Genomic DNA, 20633 nt, shown 5'->3' with positions numbered 1-20633 from the left:
TCCACTGTCCCTCAGACCATGTGGTGGGCCAGACTATATTTTTTGGGGGGGAAATGAACTATGTAATTCCTATGCCCCACAAATAACTCATAGATGCATTTTAAATAAAAGCACACATTCTACACATGTAAAAACATGCTGATTCCTGGACCGTCCGTGGGCCGGATTGAGAAGGTGATTGGGCCTCATCCGGCCCACGGGCCTTAGGTTGCCTACCCCTGCTATAGTTTGTGGGAAACCATAGTTCACTGTTATATCTAAATTCAATGAACCCTGATTTCCAATTCTAGTTTTCAAGGAATCATAAACTATAATTAATCAAGTGTCTTCCATATTGTACAGGTGGGATGATCACAGAGAGACTGTGAGTAGCCTGTGCCTTTCCCATTCACTTAAAGGATAGTTTATTTGGTGTTTTTTTTGTTTTGTTTTTGTTTTTTGCTGTGGTCACCAATCCATTTTTAGTTCTCTCCTAATAATGGCTATATCTTGAAGAAGAACTTATACCCATTTTATGCATGAAAAGTGCTATGATAGCCTGGCTAATGTTACATTGTCCGGGCTACATAGTGACTTAGAAAGCTTAATAATGGACAATTTGAAACCAGAACAAATTAAAATGAAGTAGTATACACAAGTCACAGCAATCCAGGATTTTTTTATGCCCTCTGGAATTGGCAGCAATTGTCTTGGCATCATGGCTTCTCACTGGCACAAAACATGAACACCCAATACCTGTCCATCTTTTTTTCTTTTTTCAGCCAAGAGATATTTGGAATTAATTAGTGATGACTGTTTTATTTTAATTCCCTGGGCTTATTCTTTGTTATATTTCACAATCCTGCCAAAATCTGCTGTGTTTATTGTTTCCCCCTTCTAAACAAACCAATCATAAAAGAAAGCAGTGGTTCTTTCTTGGGGGGGGGGATATGTACAGGAAACATGCAGAGAGGTGCATTCAGCAAAACAGATTATTCTCTTGTGTGGAAAGGCCATGCTAATTCAAGCCTATGCACCCTTAAAAATAAAGGGTGAGAAAGCACAAACACAGCTGCTGAAAATTGTGGGGTGGTGGTTCTGTTTATAACATTAAAAAAATGTGGCAATATCACTGTGTTCCTCATCACCACATCTCCCTCAATGGGCTTCAACAGGCTGCAGAGGGATAAGCAAAGCTCACAAAACATGTCAAGGCTGTCAGCAAAGTAAATTATATCTATTGCCTGGTTTCTTCCCCAATTTGATTTCCTGACAGGAGTTTCCAGGGCAACTGTGAACTCCTGTTTCAAGCTTTTTCATCAAAGCTCAAGAGTGCAATTTCAGAGATGCTGGAGGATGGAAGGGAGTTTTACAAGTCAGCATGTCTAAACCAGCTGCATCAAACTTGCAGGCTTCCTACCTTGTTCCCTTCGGTTGTTATAATCCACTCAGCAAGGGGGCCAACCCAATTGTGCAAGCAATCAACCCAGGCAGCTGCTTTAGATACCAACACTTTTAGAGAAGGCCCAATCTAGGGAGCATGCTGCAGAATTCCTTACAATGTCAAAAAAAAAAAAAAAGATCCACAAAGAATTGGAAAATGGAATTTCCTTTCCTGTAAATTCACAAAAGCCTTGGTGGGGGGAAGGAGAAATGGCAGAAGTTTGAAAACCTTTTGCATTTGGGCCAGATATTGGTGGCTAGAATTAAGCTTTTTATGACATGTAGGTTTTTTGTTTTTTTTGTTTTAAATAAACCCTGCAATATGTATAAGCATTATTTTTAAATTACACCTCATGCCAAGTCATAGAGAGGAGAGAGGACAGAAACATATAAATAAAATTAAGCTGATTCTTGCTCTCAAAGCTATCTATGCCAGTCTGACGAAGAACCATGTCAGATTAACAATTTTGCTTGATTTTCAAAAAAAAAAACTGGTCTAATATATATGTTTGTGTGTCCTGTGCTGATGATAACTCAGATGGTAACCCTATGTCTCATGATGGTGTTCCTCACTGGACTACTGGACTGCTACTTTTAGATTTTTTTAAAAAAAGTTTTAAATACACATAAGAGGATGGATTCAAACAAATTTAAGCCTGTGCCATAATGAAGTGATTTCCCGTGGCTTCAGGGGCTCCACTGTCTACATGGTGCTCCACTGTCCACGTAGCCTCCCTCTTTCACTTCAACAGAGTAGGTAGTTTGCCAACCAGAATTCAAGTCACATGTAGAGTCACACAATCACTGAACTGAATGCCAATTCCCATGTGTGGAAATGCTTCGCAGCACACCTAGCATTCTAACCTTTATGTTTTAACCCTGTCTATGAGCTAATTCTGGCTAAATTTTATCATGTTAATGACCACTAAAGCTCAGTGTGCCTTGTTCAGCCTTGTTTTCTGTGAACTTGCAGTTCTGTCTTATTAGTACAGGATCTTTGTTAGAGAAGTGCATGGACAGCACCAGAGGGGAACTGGGGGGAAGGGGCAAACCTGGCCCCCAACCCTTGCTCTCATTGCTGGACTCCTATTGTTAACATATAGCATATTTTTCATTCAGAGAACAACTTGCCCACCTAGAAATAAGCTGTGCCCCATCTGTGACCGCCCCTGTAATCCCCCCCCCCTGTTTCTGCCACTGGAAGTGATGGAGATTCAGTCACAGAGACACTTCACTCAAGAAACAAGAGTAGTTTACTAGGAGTATCTGAAACCATAAATCTTGTCTGTGATGCAAGCTGTAATTTCTAACATTACTACAGATTTCTTCAGTGTAAAAATGTTTTAGACAAGGGGATAGGTTGCTCAGGAAAGTAGTAGAACTTCCTTCTCTGGAACAATTTAAGGAATATTAGACAAACTTATTTATGGAAGGTTTAGATCTGGACAATCCTGCTTCAACAGGGCCAGACATGGTCATCCTTTAGCTCTGTGACTCCTATACTAATACTAGTAACTACAGTTTGTATTCTGTCATCAAAGATTTCTGGCTGCCCTCATCTGTGCTTTGACTTACACTGTAGTGGAATGTTGGCTGTTATTATGAGGAAGACTCCATGGCCTAAGTTTCAAGGGACAGAGATAGATATGTTGGGTTGTCGGCATCTAAATTTTACCTAAGAGTAGACCCATTTAAATTAATGGACCTAAAATAGTTACTCTGAGGATGACTACCGTTGGATTCATCCCATTCTGTTTCTAGATTTCTTTTAGTAATCAGGGTGACATAGACACACTATATTTCAGTTCTTGTGAGTTGGCAATAGTTTAACAATTTAGATATTCCTATGAGTAAGACCCAAGAGTCTTCATTTATATAGATATCTAGAGGTTGGTGCTTCCAGTGATAGTAAGATGGTTAAATGAAGTGTTATTATTTGGTTAGCAAGAAATTGTGCTGCTTTATTAATCTGGAGCAGTATGAAACATTTCTCATGCAAGAAAACACTGGTCAGTAAAAGCATAGTGAAAATCTTGATCAATACATGTAAATTGAAAGGTAACACTGAAAAGTTAAGAACAAACAGCGAAAGGCTGTCATACTGCCCCTTTAATGTACTACAGCAATCTGAGGTATCAGTTCAGTAGTTATCCCATTTGCATGACATACAGAGCAAGCAGTATAACAAAATAGCAATAACAGCCCCATGTTTTGAGCATGACATAAAAAGAGTGCTGTATCCTCATTGCCACAGATTGATTTCACATACATACCCAATATAGCACATCTGTCCAGCCCTCCATGGTGATGCACTGAAACACAGTTAACATGGCAAAGGCAAAATTGTCGAAGTTGGTAATGCCATGCTTAGGTCCTTCCCATCCTGCTCTGCATTCAGTACCATTCTGACATTGCCGCCCATGCGCTAATACAGGTGCACAAGGAGAGGGTTCCTCTTCAGCTGGTGTTTCTTAAACAACAGGGATAAAGAATTGTTAAAATCCATGCAATTGAATGTTGAGGAAAAGAATTATTTGCTTATAATGGTGGCAAGGTATCTGAAGACATTAATTGTGATTAACTTTTTATATATTTATGCTGTGCTTACGCTTCATAGAAATCAGGGCAGTTTACATACTGCCTTGGATCCAAAGATACCAATGTGTGCCAGGAATCTGCTTCTACTTGTGTGTGGCAGTTGGAGGAAAGGTCCTGATTTTTGCAGGTTCCTTCCTGCTATAGCTCCCCATGCCATATCCCATGCCAGTATAGAAGGCACCTCAAACCTCAGGAGCAACCTTTCAAGAAGTATTTTAACTTCCCCCTTACTTTATAAAATTATAGAAAGATAGATATAATATGGATTATATCTTGTCATCTATGGCCATTGCGCTTGTAAAAAATGTTATAATCTGCATTACTTTAATATGGTTCATGGATTTGTTACAAATAATAAAAAACCTAATTCAGATAGCTGATTGTTCAGAAAACAAAAAAATCATAAAACGATCATCTACTGTAAATGCTTCTATTCTCCAATAGATTAGGCCATGTGTAATCCAGAACATAGTGTGCCACAGGTAAATAAGATGTACAGAGCAGAAAGGCAAACAGTTCCAGGAATTAGTTCTTTAATGGCACAAACAAACAACGGGGAAGAGAGAAGCCTCCCAAAGTCAACAGGCAATTGTTGTCACAATCCCAAATATGTTTTACAGGTTATGAGTTGATCTCAAAACAACCTAAAAGGCACTTTGACATCATCAAGTATTATGCATCCACATAACATGGACGGAAAAATTCTTTACTGACTCATATGGGTCACAAGTGCAATGCCAGAATTGATTTGTACTCTTCTTTTCACATGACTCTTCTATTGCCTTCTCTAGAAGTACACATATAAAACATCTCTAGACCAGACTTAAATAGCCACTCATGCTGTGCAGTTTTATACTTATTCCTGAACAATCTGGAAACATCACTGAATATATTCTCATTTGTCCAACTGTTTACAGTCCACAATCACTGTTGCTACCTTTCCCCTCAGCATCAGGAAAGGCAAGGAAAGGGGTAGGTGGGGAAGATAGAGAAAAGATCAAGCAGCTGCTTAGTAAGCAAGGTGAAATAGTGGTGGTAGCAGTTAACAAAATCTATCTCCATCTTTCTCTCTATGCAGCTGATTGGCAGGCTTCCAATTTTTTAAAATACGTTTGCAAGTAAACAAAGTATATATTCTTTTTAAAAAGAACTGTGCATCTCTTTCTGTGTGTGCTGTGTTGCAATGTGACCTGCTGTGTGTATGTGTGCTGTGATGGGCATGAAGTGCATGCCTGTGGGAGACTTTTCTTGGCCACACCCACCACTGCCATGTACCCCTTGTGTGGTCCTCAGCCTGAAAAGCTTTGCCATCCCTGTCTTATATGATTACTTGAAAAGACTCAAGGGATGGTTTGTTTGAATTTGTAAATGGAAAGAGTATGTGAAAGTGAAACAAACCAAGAAGCTTTGTCTAGAACCAGAGTCACTGAGTCAGACTACACATTATTAACATTTACAACAGTTTATATTTGGGAACTGTACTGATAATAGGATATGACAGTTGTTGCTCTTAACATTGCTAGCTCATATCCAGATCAATGAGCTAATGACAAAAGTCAAAACCATTTTGTTGTGGCAGGTGATGAACTAGGGACATTAAATTCTTCTGCAACAGTTTAGCTCTGGGAAATACCCCTCTCCATGCAGACCGAAAGCTCTACCATAATGTTAAACCATGAAGTCAATGATTGGATAGGCTAAACAGCAAATTATTGCTCCAAATAGGGTGCTGTGTGGGAGAGGCAGAGAGAAGGGTGATGCTACTTTTGCTGGCATCAGATTTGATGAAATGAAAGTTTCATTCAGGAGCAACAAAAAGGATTACTTACACACACACACACTACACACACAGGCCTGCCTACCTGCCTGCCTGCCAAATCCTCAGAATTTGACTATACCAGCTTGATTTTAGCTTGGACATGAAAATAATAATAATACTGTATCAGGTTCAAACTGTAATTACTACCGGTAGATAGGTTCACAAAATTTAGGGAAGGTGGAAATTTGAGCCTTGACTCCCTGTTGTGGGGTCCCAGATGAGGATATGTGAAACTACAGTTGCTGAGCTGCCTGCCTGCAAGCATAAGTTCTCAGTAATTAGTCACTCTGTGACTCAGTTTGACATAATATTAAATTTGCTTTCTAACATCTACATAGAGCTTCTGGCTGAGGTCATTTTGGGATTCAGAATGAGGTGCTATCAGTTCACTGCTGACATTCTACTCCTCAATGTCATCTGAGTCAGGTGACGCTGTATAGTCATTGAATGGGTACTTGGACTCAGTAATGGGCTGGATGAGGGCCAGCAAACTGAGACTGAATCCAGAGAAGACAGAGGCACTGTGGGTATATTGTTCTCAGGTTCAGAGAATTAGTGTTCAACCTGTTCTGGACAGTGTGGCACTCTGCTTGAGAAAACAAGTTTGCAGTTTGGGAATAGTCCAAGATCCAGTGTTGTCACTAGAGTCCAGGCAGCCTTAGTAGCCTGGCTTCAGGTGGTTTCCCCACTAACATTTCTAGATAGGGATTGTTTGGCCATGGAAACCCATGCTAGTAAACAAATCAAAAACAAAGATATATACTGCTTAATGTCAGAAGGACATGTGCTGCTCAAGGAGAGGATAGGAGAGGAAGATGAATATGGAAGAAAATAACTAGCAGTGATGAAGAGTCAGTGCTCCACAATTTTTAATCAGAGCAGTTGTTTATTCCTGGATCATCTGAATCATTTCTCACAAGAGCCTTAATTTTCCATGCCACTGATCAGCCCACATTTAGGTTTCCATCTCCTAAATGTTGACATTTCCACACAGCAAATTATTCATATGGGAGGAGCTGCATCCATGAGAAAAGTTGTTATGCTTCTTTTACATCTGCAATCTGAATGGTCATTTCTGTATTTGTCAAGTTTCTTCATTATGGTTCAGCTACATGGTAAAGCAGGATTCACATAGTTAGCAACAATCACCTCCTGACAACCACATATCAAATGTGGCACATATTTTATTTAATATAATTTTATGCTCCCTTTTGATTTTATAAAAGCTGTCAAGGTGATTTGCAAACAAATCCACGAGATACATGGGTTTGTCTGGAAATGAGCTCAACTTATGGAACAATGTCATACTTTAAATATATGAACCCATAGCTCTTTTGGTCTTTAATAGGCTACAGAATGCACCCTTCATTATTTTGAATGCACCCTTCATTATTTTATGCTGATTGACAGGGGACTGCACGGAGAAAATGCACAAAGGCTTCTCATTTGCCCCTTCCAGTCTTAAGGTGATTTGCTCCTGAATTAGAAGAATATGTTGGAGATGTTGTTTATAGCACTGCTCTGTTTAAAACTATCTACAGAGATTGCATGATAGAGCTTTCTTAGCTTCTTTCTTATCATCCTTTGAGCTTTTGGCTCTTAGTGCAGGGCAGGCAAGGCAAGCAGAACAGGTGTTATTTGATCATCACTGGAGCTTTCACATTCACTAAGCTGATATTAAGTACTGTTAAATCACATCATAACCACTTTCCACTGATAATAAAAGGTGTTACACAATGTGGGATTACATAGCATATTTCTTACCTGATAAGCTTACATAACAAGTCTTGTGCATCTTCCCCATGAAGAGCTCCAATCCAATGATAGCATAGATAATTATAACAAACAGCACCAGCAGGGCAATGTGCAGCAAAGGGACCATGGCCTTGATAATGGAATTTAAAACCACCTGGAGGCCTGCAATGAGAAAGACAACACTGTAGCAAGAAGTGAATGCTGAATAATCTACTGGAGACAAGGGTATGCAGGAAAATTCTTCATTTAATAAATATACAAATATACAAATTATTTTGATATTTCTTTCACATTTGCTATCTGATCAAGAAAATGACTAACATATTACACCAGCAGTTATAAAATGGTGCTTCCTTGACTTCACCATTATGCTTACATAGCTTTAAAAGCCCTGAGTGTAAGGATTTGTGCACTTGCTTTACTATATAAAGTATTATTGCACTGCAACAGGATTACAAGTCTTGTAGGAGGTGCTATTGGAAGGATATTAAGCAATACTTCAGCCTGTGTTTTGCCATTCAGCTCTGAACAGAGGTAAGAACTACAGGTCCAAAGTAATAGAAAGATCAACCACACCCATCCATGGAAGACTGCTTGAAGCAAGAGGCCAGAATGAACGAGCTAATAGCTTTCTTATCCATATAAAAGCAAGGGTCAGGCTTGCTTATTGCTCTGAACAATTAGATTTCATTCTAGTTGGATACACCCTAACCCGACTGTCCCCACCTTCACAACGCCAGGTTTGACAGATTGTTAATGATAGTAAATTTTAGGATAACTGGATTAGGACACTACAAAGGGACCACTTCACTTGAAACAAAGTCTTTTCTGGAGTGCAACGCAGATGCTGTTTTTGCTGGTTCTTGAAAACCAGCTAAAAAGTGCTCCTTGGGGGATAACTCTACAGATTTTGTTGTGCTGTAGTAAATGCACTCATGTTTGCAAAGGCTTTAAAGATTCACAGATGGAAATGATATTGTAATAAACATTACCATATTAGTAAGTCATTAGTGTAAGGAAAGCTAAGAGGGCATCAATTTAAGCACCTTAATAGCTTCAGAAATGGCCAACAATTACAAGCTCTCTTAGTTTTTCTGAAGACTCTGCAGATATATTGGACCTGTATTTAACCCCTGAATTACTAATATATTAATTTGGAAAAATAATATTTACAATGATATGAGCACCAATAATTTGGAAAACTGTCAGTTGTATAAAACTTTATATGATTTACAGGGAACAAGAAAAACAATGTATTTTTAATATATTAATATTGTACCTTTAGTATATTAAAACTACTTTTATCGAAATTGCCATCCTTTGTTCTCTAATATTTTATGAAGCATCTATAATTTGTCTCTGTTAGCCCATTGCATTCCAATGTTTTAATTATCCTGTGTTTTTAGACTTATTTGTAGCAAATATTTTTGGTGATAAAACACAACTGTACAAGCTTGTTTAGTGTAGACTGGCAACATGCCACTAAGATGTTTCAGCAGGGGTAGAGAACCTCAAGATCAGGGACTGAATGCAGCCCTCCAAGGATGGATCTACACAGATATAAAAAACGCTGTGGAAAAAAGCTATTTTAAAAATACAGCTCCCAAGGGAAATTTTCATTTACTTCAGATTGCTGCTCTACAGCACCATCTGGTGTCACATTTTTATAATGCATTTATAACGTTATAAATTGACCTCGAAACAAAATAAAAAAATTCCTTCCAGCATCACCTTAAAGACCTACTAAGTTTTTATTTTGGTATGAGCTTTCGTGTGCATGCACACTTCTTCAGATAAATTGACCTGTGTAGCTGAGTCCCAAGGCTTTCTATTGCCTGGACAGAGGTGTGTATAGAAAATAGAATACCCAAGTAACTTAGGATGGTGAGACTGGGTAAGCAACATTGCACTATGCCAGGAAGGCTGAACCTTTACTGTTTGTTCACACCTGTGTTAGCACCCCCGTGAGCTGAGGGACAGAGGTGGCATTACTGCCTCCTTTGAAGCAGGTAGGGCAGGTGAGACACCTTCCTTCCTTTGAAAGGCAGTGCTAGACATGGTTTCTCACAATGTCATAAACTGGCTGGATGCAGAGGAAGTGGTGGGAAGCACCAGCTGGGGAACCCCAAAGGGAACCCCCAGGAGAAGCAGACACAGAGCCAGGGGACTGGTGGTGGAGCAACAATGAGTGGTCAGAGGGAGCAGCAAACTGGAAGGAGGTGGTGTTGGAAGCAGAAGATGTAATAGGGTTTAGTGAGCAGGAGCAGGAAGAGGCTGTGGCAGAGAGCAGTACAGTCTCTGAGGCTTAATAGGAGGCTAGAGTGGATACTGGCTAAGAGGCAGAATTGAAACAAGCTGGCTGCTAAGGAATCTAGGGAGTCTCACTCTCCTGTTGCAACCAGCTCCCTGCCCTCCTGGTCTCCTAGCATGCAGAGAAATGAAAAGAGTAGAGCAGATATCGGTTGTGCACAGATGCAGTTTGCTTGGGAAAGACCCTGGAGAGGAGGAACCTTAGAGAGTGGTGGAAAAGTGAGGAGCTTTCATCCTTGCAAATGTCTCATTGGGAAATAATTGCTGGGATCTCTATTGGAAAGAATTGGTAGGATCTCACTAAGCCTGCGCTGTTTTGAATAAAGAGTTTACTTCAACAACACCGTATTTTTAATTGCTGACCTACGTGTGACCCTGGCTCCTGAGAGACAACCATGGAAGCAGAGTTAGTGGCACAATAGGCAACTGTCCTTGACTGCTCTGGATGTGGAGCCCATGCCTGCAGGGATCAGCAAACTTTTTCAGCAGGGGGCCGGTTCACTGTCCCTCAGACCTTGTGGGGGGCCGGACTATATTTTGAAAAAAAAAATGAACGAATTCCTATGCCCCACAAATAACCCAGAGATGCATTTTAAATAAAAGGACACATTCTACCCATGTATTTTCAATTTCAATTTCAATTTCAACACCTTTATTGGCATATATATAAAATATAAAAACAAAGACAAAACATATAAAACATATAGGTCATTAGTATAAATAGTAACTACGTCGTACAGAAATAATGGTGAGCAGGAGGAGGAAGAGGCACACAGGGGGGCCGGACTATATTTTGAAAAAATATATGAATGAATTTCTTATGCCCCACAAATAACCCAGAGATGCATTTTGAATAAAAGGACACATTCTACTCATGTAAAAACACCAGGCAGGCCCCACAAATAACCCAGAGATGCATTTTAAATAAAAGGACACATTCTACTCATGTATTTTCAATTTCAATTTCAATTTCAACACCTTTATTGGCATATATATAAAATATAAAAACAAAGACAAAACATATAAAACATATAGGTCATTAGTATAAATAGTAACTACGTCGTACAGAAATAATGGTGAGCAGGAGGAGGAAGAGGCACACAGGGGGGCCGGACTATATTTTGAAAAAATATATGAATGAATTTCTTATGCCCCACAAATAACCCAGAGATGCATTTTGAATAAAAGGACACATTCTACTCATGTAAAAACACCAGGCAGGCCCCACAAATAACCCAGAGATGCATTTTAAATAAAAGGACACATTCTACTCATGTATTTTCAATTTCAATTTCAATTTCAACACCTTTATTGGCATATATATAAAATATAAAAACAAAGACAAAACATATAAAACATATAGGTCATTAGTATAAATAGTAACTACGTCGTACAGAAATAATGGTGAGCAGGAGGAGGAAGAGGCACACAGGGGGGCCGGACTATATTTTGAAAAAATATATGAATGAATTTCTTATGCCCCACAAATAACCCAGAGATGCATTTTGAATAAAAGGACACATTCTACTCATGTAAAAACACCAGGCAGGCCCCACAAATAACCCAGAGATGCATTTTAAATAAAAGGACACATTCTACTCATGTAAAAACATGCTGATTCCCGGACCGTCCGCGGGCCGGATTTAGAAGGTGATTGGGCCGCATCCGGCCCCCGGGCCTTAGTTTGGGGACCCTGTTCTACAGGGACTGGAGGGGAGAAGGGATGAGGCAACTTCACCAGTTCTTTATTTTTCCTTCTCCTTGTTCCCTTGCCATCTTGCTTATCTTTAGACTATACACTTGTGAATCTAGAACATGACACTGGTGATGCATTATGAACAGTTTTAATGCTTGATATATTGCCATATGGCATTTCAAACCGATTACTGTTAAATGGATTGCTGTTAAGCAAAAAATTAGCTGAGATATGCTGCATACACTACAGAATGAGCCTGTTTTGACATACAGCTGATGTAAGGCTGATGTGTTCACAAGTGCAAGCCAACATGAGAATACTAAGATCAGTACTGATAATGCCATGACAGCAAAAATATAAGTGTTTCAATTTTTTTTTAAAAAAAAAAAATCATACCACCACATAAAATCCAAGTGGGTCATTTAGAAAAATCCACTTTCTTGGTTTCTTTATTTTCAACACATTTTTCTCACACTGTATCTAAACAGACTGAGTGGATACATGTCTAACTTAAATAGCACCTCCAGCGGTGCCCAGAGATTTAATAGCCTTCAAAGAGGATTATACAAATTCATGGAGGATAAGGCTATCAAAGCCACAAGTCATGCTGGATGGCCAAAGGAGCATGCTTCTGAATACAAGTCATTGAGGAATAACAGTGGGAGAGGGATTTCACTCTCATATTGTGCTTGTGGACTTCCCATACACAACTAATTGCTGGACTAGATTGGTGGTGTACATAATTCTCCCCTCTCATTTTTATCTTTACAACAAGGTAGGTAGATTATGCTGAGACAGTAAGTGGTCCAAAGTCACGAGTGGCCTTCATGGCTGAGTGAACCTTGGTCTCCCAGGTTCTAGTCCAGCACACTTAACTACTACTCCACATTGGTTCTCAATAGCCACTGCACCTGGTTGCATGAAAGTATGAAAACTAGCCCAAAAGGTCAAATTCACATATAGTTCTTTGGCTAACCATGCATCAACTGTTGTTATTTTCAGAGATCAGGACTAGTTACCATTAGAGATAGGTTCTCTGTTGACTCTGCTCCTTTTTGATACATCTACTTTAGCCTGCCCATCAACAGCCCCCTGCACATTTCTGAAGCTAAACAAAAACCTTAAGAACAAAAGAAGAACCCTACAGGATCTGACTCATCTAGCCCAGAATTCTCTTCTCACAGTGGCCTACCAGATGCCTATGGAAGTTAACAGCTAGGACTTTCACCACAATAGCACTTGCGTTCAACTACTGTACTAGTATTCTGAGGCATATCACTTCTGATACTAGAGGTAAGACAGCTACCATGGTTAGTGATCATAGATCTCCTCCATGGGTTTCTGTGTACCTCTTTTGAACCCATCCAAGTTAGCACTATTACATCTTGTGGTAGTGAATTCCAGAGTTCAACTATATACTGTGTGAATAAGTACTTCCATTTGTCTATCCTGAATCTTCCAGGAGTTCTTGAATTATGGGGGAGGGAGAAAAGCTTCTGTCCACTTTGTTGACACCATGAACCAACTTATACAACTATATCATGTCTCCTCTCCTCCTCCTCCTCCTCACCTTTTAAAGCTAAAAAGTCTCCAAATCATGAAACTCTTCTTTACAGGCAACTTGCTCCTTGACTATTTTTGTTGCCTTTTTCTGAAACTTTCCCAATATAGGGGTTGGCTCCACCCCATCCACTGAGTTCCTTCTGGGTAAATAGAAGACTGGAGGAGGCATTTTTTACCCAGCACAGGAGGCAAAGATTATTCTTTTTGATGTCTGGTAACCTGAACTGTATACAGTATTGAAAGTGTGGTTGCACCATAGATTCGCATAATGGTTTTATGATATTAGCAGTTTTAATTTCAAACCCTTTTTGGACTACAGTTTTTCAGTACATAAGATTTGGAACAATGGAGCTCAAAACCAGGGCAACAACTCTAATAAGAATAAATATAACAGCCTGGGAAACACCTGATGGGCATGCAGGGCTTTGCAAAGCCAATGAGGTACTGCGTTAGGACAGTGCCAGAGATGTGAGTGGTCAAACATGAATCTAGACCTGGAGGATATGTTTTCCTTGAAGTGAGTCTACTGGAGCTGGAGCTTTAGTTGAAGAAAGCACTACTAGGTGGACTAGGGAAGAGGACTAAGGTCCTAGAATATTAAACCTGGCCAAACTAGAGGCTTTATACTGCCTGCTGAGATGCCCCTGAATCCTTGATCTCACACAAATCCCTGAGCTCACACTTCAAATGATTCTTCTATCCTATATGAGTTATATTTCCTAGGTAGGGGGCACTTGGGAGACATTTTGTGTCAATATGAGATGCTTGAAATAAGCAAAGAAAGTCTTTTATTTTCAAAGTGTTTTAGAGAACTCATAAATCTCAGATGCAGCCATAACACAGAGAACAAGCATCCCAAGGGCTTAGTTTCATGATTAATTGATTTAGTATTTATGATCAGATCTTTTCACAGCATTTGAGAGGATATTAAGGAACCCAGAAAAACACTTTGCATTTCAGACATACACATATGTTCATTATTAACCACTCCATTAAAGTACTCAAGCACAAGGCAGACACAGGCAGCTCACAACTGCTGTCCCCAGAGCTTACAAACCTGAGGTTGTACAAGTCAAAAGCTTTCACTGTTAACTGAAGATGGGATTGCAGACAAAACATCATGAAGTGATTTATGGGATTCTGAGGGGTTAATTGGAATAGCTTCCCAAAGATGAGGAACCAACTTTGAAGAGGAGAAGGGACAAGGAAGAAATTAGTTTTGGTTAACACTTTAATATGAACCAGAGCAACTGATCACTGGGAGAACAGAATGTTGGACTAGATGGGCCTTGGCCTGATCCTGAAGGACTCTTCTTACATTCTTAATTTGCACTTCTCAAAGCGATGCACAAACTAAAATACAGCAATCCTTCAAAATCTGTACTTCTCTGAATTTCACAATGCAGTTATTTAACCAAAATAAAAAAGTGCATAAGAACACATATATTGGTGAAAATAACATACAAAAATTGCTTGTAGAAATATGTATCTTAGGAAAAATGCACACCAAAGTTCTGGTTATTTTTTGAAGATTTTTTTTAAATGCAAACTGATACAAAAATGTGGCAAACTAAATAAGATAACATTGCCCTCTTCAGATTCCATCTCAAAGGCTATAGTAGAACCATAGCTACCCCTGCACTTCTAGAACCCATGGCTTCTAAAACAGGTTAGTCCCCTTTAAGAGTAGAGACATCACATGGAGCCAGCTGCTTAAAATAAGCTGCAGGCTAGATTGACTGCTGAAGCAACTTTTAAATGTGCTTGACAGCCTAGATGCTATGTAGAGCTACAGGTGCTTACTGCCCTTGTCACTTGAACTTCAATCTCTGTTTGTCTGATTTTGCTTACCTGGACTTACCTTCTGCTAAGTTTGGCCTTACCTCCATAGAAACTAAAATATACTTGACCTTATCCTGCAACTTGGATTTGAAAAAGGTGCCTGCACTGTTTGATTTAGGATACTTGGACTCTGCCGAGAACAAGCCCTACTAGGTTAGAACCTTGTCCTAGTGCTGAGACTTCAGATGCCACATCAGAATGGGGGGTGGGATCAGAATTTTTTGCTGCAACGGCACCTGGCTGATGCAGCAGAGAGGACCAGATTAGACTTATTGTCACTTCTTGCTGTTGCTGGATTTGATTAGTGGATCCTATCTTCCTATACCCCAAATATCCTAGCATTAGCTTCTGCCTGCCTCCAGCTTAGGTGGGTACAGTTAAAAGCTTTGCTGTAGTGGACCCCCTGCTGGTAGAGCCTTGCACAGGTTGGCAGAGTTGGTGGGAGAGACACCCCTTTCTCATCTGGAATCCCTGCAATGTGTCAGATTGGGGGTTTGGATTGCTCTGTTGAGGGGCTCCAGTGCAGCAAATATGCCAAACCTTTTTGCAAGAGGGAATAATGACCGTTCCCCATATAAAAGGGGTGCAATTTTGCACGGTCATGCGTAGCACCCTGGGAGCCTCAGGCAGCCCCCAGCAGTTCGGAGGCTGGCACCACCTTCCCAGGCTGGATACCTGTGGTCTCCGCCCACACAGCCAGCCGTACAATCCGGCCGGGGGAGGTGTTGCCAGGGTGGGATTGGCCAGGTAGGAGGAGGTAACCCACAGCAGAAGGCGAGACATACCTCAGAAGCAGTCAACGGCTCCAGAGCTTTCCCACCCTCCACTCCCCAAAAATTAATGCTTACATTGCAGGTTAACCTCTTTTCTTCCACAGGCGAACACGCACGCAGGCGCTGCTATGACAAGGCCGCTGTTGATGGGCCGGAAAGGAATTTCCCTGCATTGGCAGGTTTCGCCTTTCCCGTAGCAATTCATCACAACTTTGGCGGTTGCAGGCCTTGGGAGGAATCCTTTAGACATTTACCAAAATGGGGGGGACGTGGGGGAGGTGACCCCCCACCCCCATTGCGGCGGTGATACTAGGATTCCCGTTAAAGGGGTCTAGGGGGGAGGCATTGACCATTCACCCAGGGGCCGTCATTGCCCTCCCCCTCCAGCGGTGGGGAAAAGGGGGGCGGGCTATCTGCTTGAACATATGTTCTCCAGAGCTAGTCAACCCCATATATGCTGGATAACCCGGAAATTACCCAGACCCCCGCTGGGGAGCTGGGAGGATAAACGCCCAATGCCTGTGCCAAGGTCTCCCTACATCTGAATCTTAATAAAGTTGTGGCCAATTTTAATCCCATAGAACATTGTCTGGTGTCGTTATTCTGCTCAGGGGCTGCCTGGGGTTTTGGGGATCTCCACCTGACCGCGCAAAAACTATCACATCCATGGCAGAGAAAAAGTGCACTGAGGGGAAGAAACGGACTAATAAGTGTAGTTAAATGTAGGCAAAAGAAAGGTGTCAATCCAAGTCTCTATTTTTCTATAGTTGAAATGTATGCCTAGCTATTCTTAATAGGTAAAGCTATTGATCTTTCTTCACCAATTATTGCTATTATGAATGATCACTGTGCTAATTTTGCTAATTTTGCATAAGTTTCAGCTTTAATTGAATTGTCATGTATTTTGCTCTTGCATTTCATTGCATCTTGACCCAACTGTTTAGAGTTTTTATCTCTACGACCATGCATAGATGACCAACTGGGGATAACATTGCATGTATCTGATAGACTCCACAAAACATCATGCCAAAACAAATATGCTAGTCTTTAAGGTGTCAGAAGACTGTTGTTTTTGCTGCAACTGACTAACATTCTGGAATTAATGATAATACATACTAAAACTACAACACTACATGAAAGAACAAATCAAGAGAGCAAAACAATCAGCAGAAAAATGAAAATAATCATTTCAAGTAATAACACCCTTGGTATAGATAACACAACTAAGAATCAGACTTGAAAATCCATAAACCACCATATTTTATACATGAATGTTGTATTACCAAGTCCAAGATTATTCAAGATAGACATGTGAATAGAAACAGAGAAAACAAAGCCCTCAAGAAGCATTGTTTACAATAGTCTAGCTAACTATTTTCTACTGTTAATAATTTAGAATCTTAAACAATTTTCTACGTTTATTTTAAAAGCATATCAATTCACCTTAAAAGAAAGAATGAAAATAGTTGCGACTGCCTGCTGCTGGCTGAAATGGTCTCCATAAATGTTTCAGTAAGCAAAATGTGTTAACTTCCTTCACAGGGCTCATAAGCTACAGTACTTATTTACACTGATAACATGTATACAATATTTATTCTGTGGAAGCATCAGCATTTTGTGACCCTTCTATCTACAGACTAAACACAAAGAAGGAAAGCCAAAACTCTTGGTCCCACAGGGACTTCTCTGTGGGTTCATGCTCTGCAGGTGCCTCAGAAGAAGCTGCTTGACATATTATGACAGAAATTCAGAAAGTTGTTTGTGTGTGAATGCAACAGTACCATCCACCAGTCATTTCTTTGATATAGGGACACATCTTTTACCTTTGTGATCACACCTTTCTGTTCTTTATGTTTTGTATTAGGGTGTAAATGCTGAAAAGGATGTACATGTCAAACAGCCAGGATATAAATGCTAAAGACAGTCAGCCTTTGCAAGATTCTTCCAAGAAACATTGGGAAAATTATTACTTTGAGAACTTGCCTTCCAGTCTTCTTTTCCAGCCTCTACTTCTTCCCTCTACCTGTGGAAAGTGCTCTCTCTGTGTGTATTAGTGGTGATGATAGCTAGGCTAAGAACCCAAGAGGTCTTAATAGGCCTTATCTTTAAGCTCAGTAATACATTTTCCTACTGGGATGCATCTGAGTTATAATTTCCTCCAGATGACTCTCCTCCTCACCCACAGTTCAAAAACAGGCCTCAGTGGGTTTCAATAAATAACTTTCTTGTAAGTAGTTGTCTGCCTTTAATTTTTTTGATTAATTTTTATGTTTTCTTTTACAGTGCATTCATATGATATCTGAATGGTTTTATTCCCACATTTGTACTCTGGAATCTTTTATATATAGCAATTATTGTTTGTCCTGCTGCTGGCTCCTCTTCCTCCTCACAGGACACTTGGGTCCTGAAAAGATTTCACAAAAGATTTCTTCACTTCCCCTGTAACACAGTGAATTTTTAATTGGCCTCTGTTTTTCAGAGATGTTCTAGAGCAGCCTTTCCCACCCACTTCTTCCCAGATGTTCTTGGTCTACGAATCCCATCAGTTTTAGCTAACAAGGACAATGGTCAGTGAAGATGAGAGTTGTTGTCTAACAGCACCTGGAGAATTCCAGTTTGGGGAAGGCTGATTTAGAGAACTGGAAAGCACTTAGATGTATGCTTGCTAAATCCAGATTTTCATATTCATGGTGAATTCCCTACATAAACAGAAACTCAAGAAACAAGTATAGTAATATCACACCAATGAAAAGCACCCTACAGAATGTTACTAACAGTGACCACCCCCACTTGCATGTGCATCTGCTTTGGTGGTGTGGAAGCATCTCATATAGTATACTATCAATAAATAAATGATTACTGCATGTGTAAACTCTTATCAGATATGGGAGATATTTGTTTCTGAAAACCCTGGCCACTGTTTTAAAACCATTAGTTCTATTGCTTTTTTCAGTGCACAGTCTTAAGACCTTTGAGACATAATTACCTACTTGAGGGTACAAGATCAAGGAATACTATCCTGTACTGATGCCTTTAGTAAAAATATAGGTCAGCAAGAATATTCTACCTACGTATAGCACAATGCCCTGGTATTTGCTCTATTTTTAATATTGACCTCATAATTTAGATTAGATATTGATTTAGTGTTTCAGGAACATAGATATACCTGTGTTACTCACTTTTCTATCGGTTCTCCCTTTTGCATCAGTTACCTTTCAGACCATTTTCTGGGTTTTCATACTTTATACTTTTACCTATACTACAAAACCAAAGATGTGTTATCTAGGGGAATTCTTTTAAGTTCAGACATAATACCAAGTTCAGACATAATACCAGTGCTTTTTTCCTGGGGGTACGCAGGGGTACACATACCCCTAAACATTTTGTGAATCTTTGTACATTTGTCCATTCACTGTATTTATTTACCTGATTTGAACTATAAAATGATGATTTTCTTGAGTCAAAATGAAAGTACCCCTAAACATTTTAAAAGAAAAAAAGCACTGCATAGATTTGTGGATAGTTAAAAACTGAGGAGAAAACTTATGATCTTATTGTGGCCATACCACAGAGGGGAAGGAGAAGTATGCAAGCCCAGGTTGACCTAGGCTTGTTCCTGTAAAAATAAACCATAATTTATTTTTATATTTTTCTCCTGCACTTAATAGAAAATTGATAGTATCGGCGCAAGCAAAGGAAGTTGTCCTCCTGAGGCTATATGTGGCAGTTCTAATTCTCGCCCTCTGCAACCATGGTGCAAAAGAGAGTGAAAAACAAGTTATATTTATATATTTCACTTTGTATCTAGTTTGTCTCTTAATTTCTGGTGCTTTCACTAATAGCCATATAGCCAAAGGCTAAGATATAGCCTAGTAAACTACTTTCTCCTCTAGTACCTTACTAAGGTCCAAGCGTAGGCTCTAGTCTATGGCTTAGCACCTATGCTAAGGCGGACTCTAAGCTTAGGCATCCTCTATGCTTAAAGCCTAATTCTGCATGAAATGATCTTGCAAGTGTAAAAGTGCATCCTGGGATCAGTATATTATTTTCTGAGAAAAGATTGCACAATTTATGGACATGTTTTAACAAAATACAGAAATAAATCTTCATAAGCGACTCTTCGGAGTATAAACTATGGGCCCAGTACCAAAAGGACTGCACCAGCTGCTGTCGTGTTTTGGTCCCGTTCACATAGAATTATATAATTAGTGCTGGCTAAATTGCAAAATATATTTTATAGGCAAGGAAACCTCACAACAAAGCCACAGAACGTGAATTCATGGAAGAGTATATGATCAAGAAACAAAATATAGTAAAATCCAGTTTGCCACCTAGCATGTCTATACCACCCACACTGACAACTTGCAACAAATGGAAAAACAACCTAGCTCAAAACAATTTTCTCCCAGTTACCTAATTCCTAGCTCTTCTCATAAGATATCTTCTTATCAAGAACACTGCAAAGCATTTTGCAGCAACAATAAGTGAAAAACCTCAGAAGAAGTACAGTGCAATTCTATGGAATTTTTATCTCTGAAGCAAGTCCCTTTATGTTCACTAGGCTTTACTTCCAGGTACGTAATTTGTATAGGATTGCAGCTTTAAAGTACATGGTTAAGGCTGTAATCATAAATGGAAATATTAGAAAGTAAGCCACAATGGGACACGGGTGGCACTGTGGGTTAAACCACAGAGCCTAGGGCTTGCCGATCAAAAGGTCTGCGGTTCGAATCCCCGTGACGGGGTGAGCTCCCATTGCTCGGTCCCAGGTCCTGCCAACCTAGCCGTTCGAAAGCACGAAGTGCAAGTAGATAAATAGGTACCGCCCACATGACCCAGAAGCTGTACACAGATG

The 20633-nt window shown here is 39.9% G+C and overlaps 1 protein-coding gene across 26 annotated transcripts in view; it reads right to left on the bottom strand.

Moving 5' to 3' along the window:
* CACNA1C (calcium voltage-gated channel subunit alpha1 C) overlaps positions 1-20633 on the bottom strand; it is a 541815-nt gene that overhangs the window by 199100 nt on the left and 322082 nt on the right. For all 26 annotated transcript variants that reach the window (XM_088676810.1, XM_088676812.1, XM_060279995.2 and 23 more), the window contains 2 exons: positions 7604-7756; positions 3696-3892 (listed from right to left, as the gene is read on the bottom strand). In XM_088676810.1, the coding sequence (XP_088532936.1) occupies positions 3696-3892; positions 7604-7756 (350 nt within the window). The remainder of the gene's footprint in view (positions 1-3695; positions 3893-7603; positions 7757-20633) is intronic.

Source organism: Zootoca vivipara, chromosome 9, assembly GCF_965207765.1.
Source record: "Zootoca vivipara chromosome 9, rZooViv2.hap1.1, whole genome shotgun sequence".
Taxonomy (NCBI): domain Eukaryota; kingdom Metazoa; phylum Chordata; class Lepidosauria; order Squamata; family Lacertidae; genus Zootoca; species Zootoca vivipara.
This window is presented reverse-complemented; position numbering and strand designations above follow the sequence as displayed.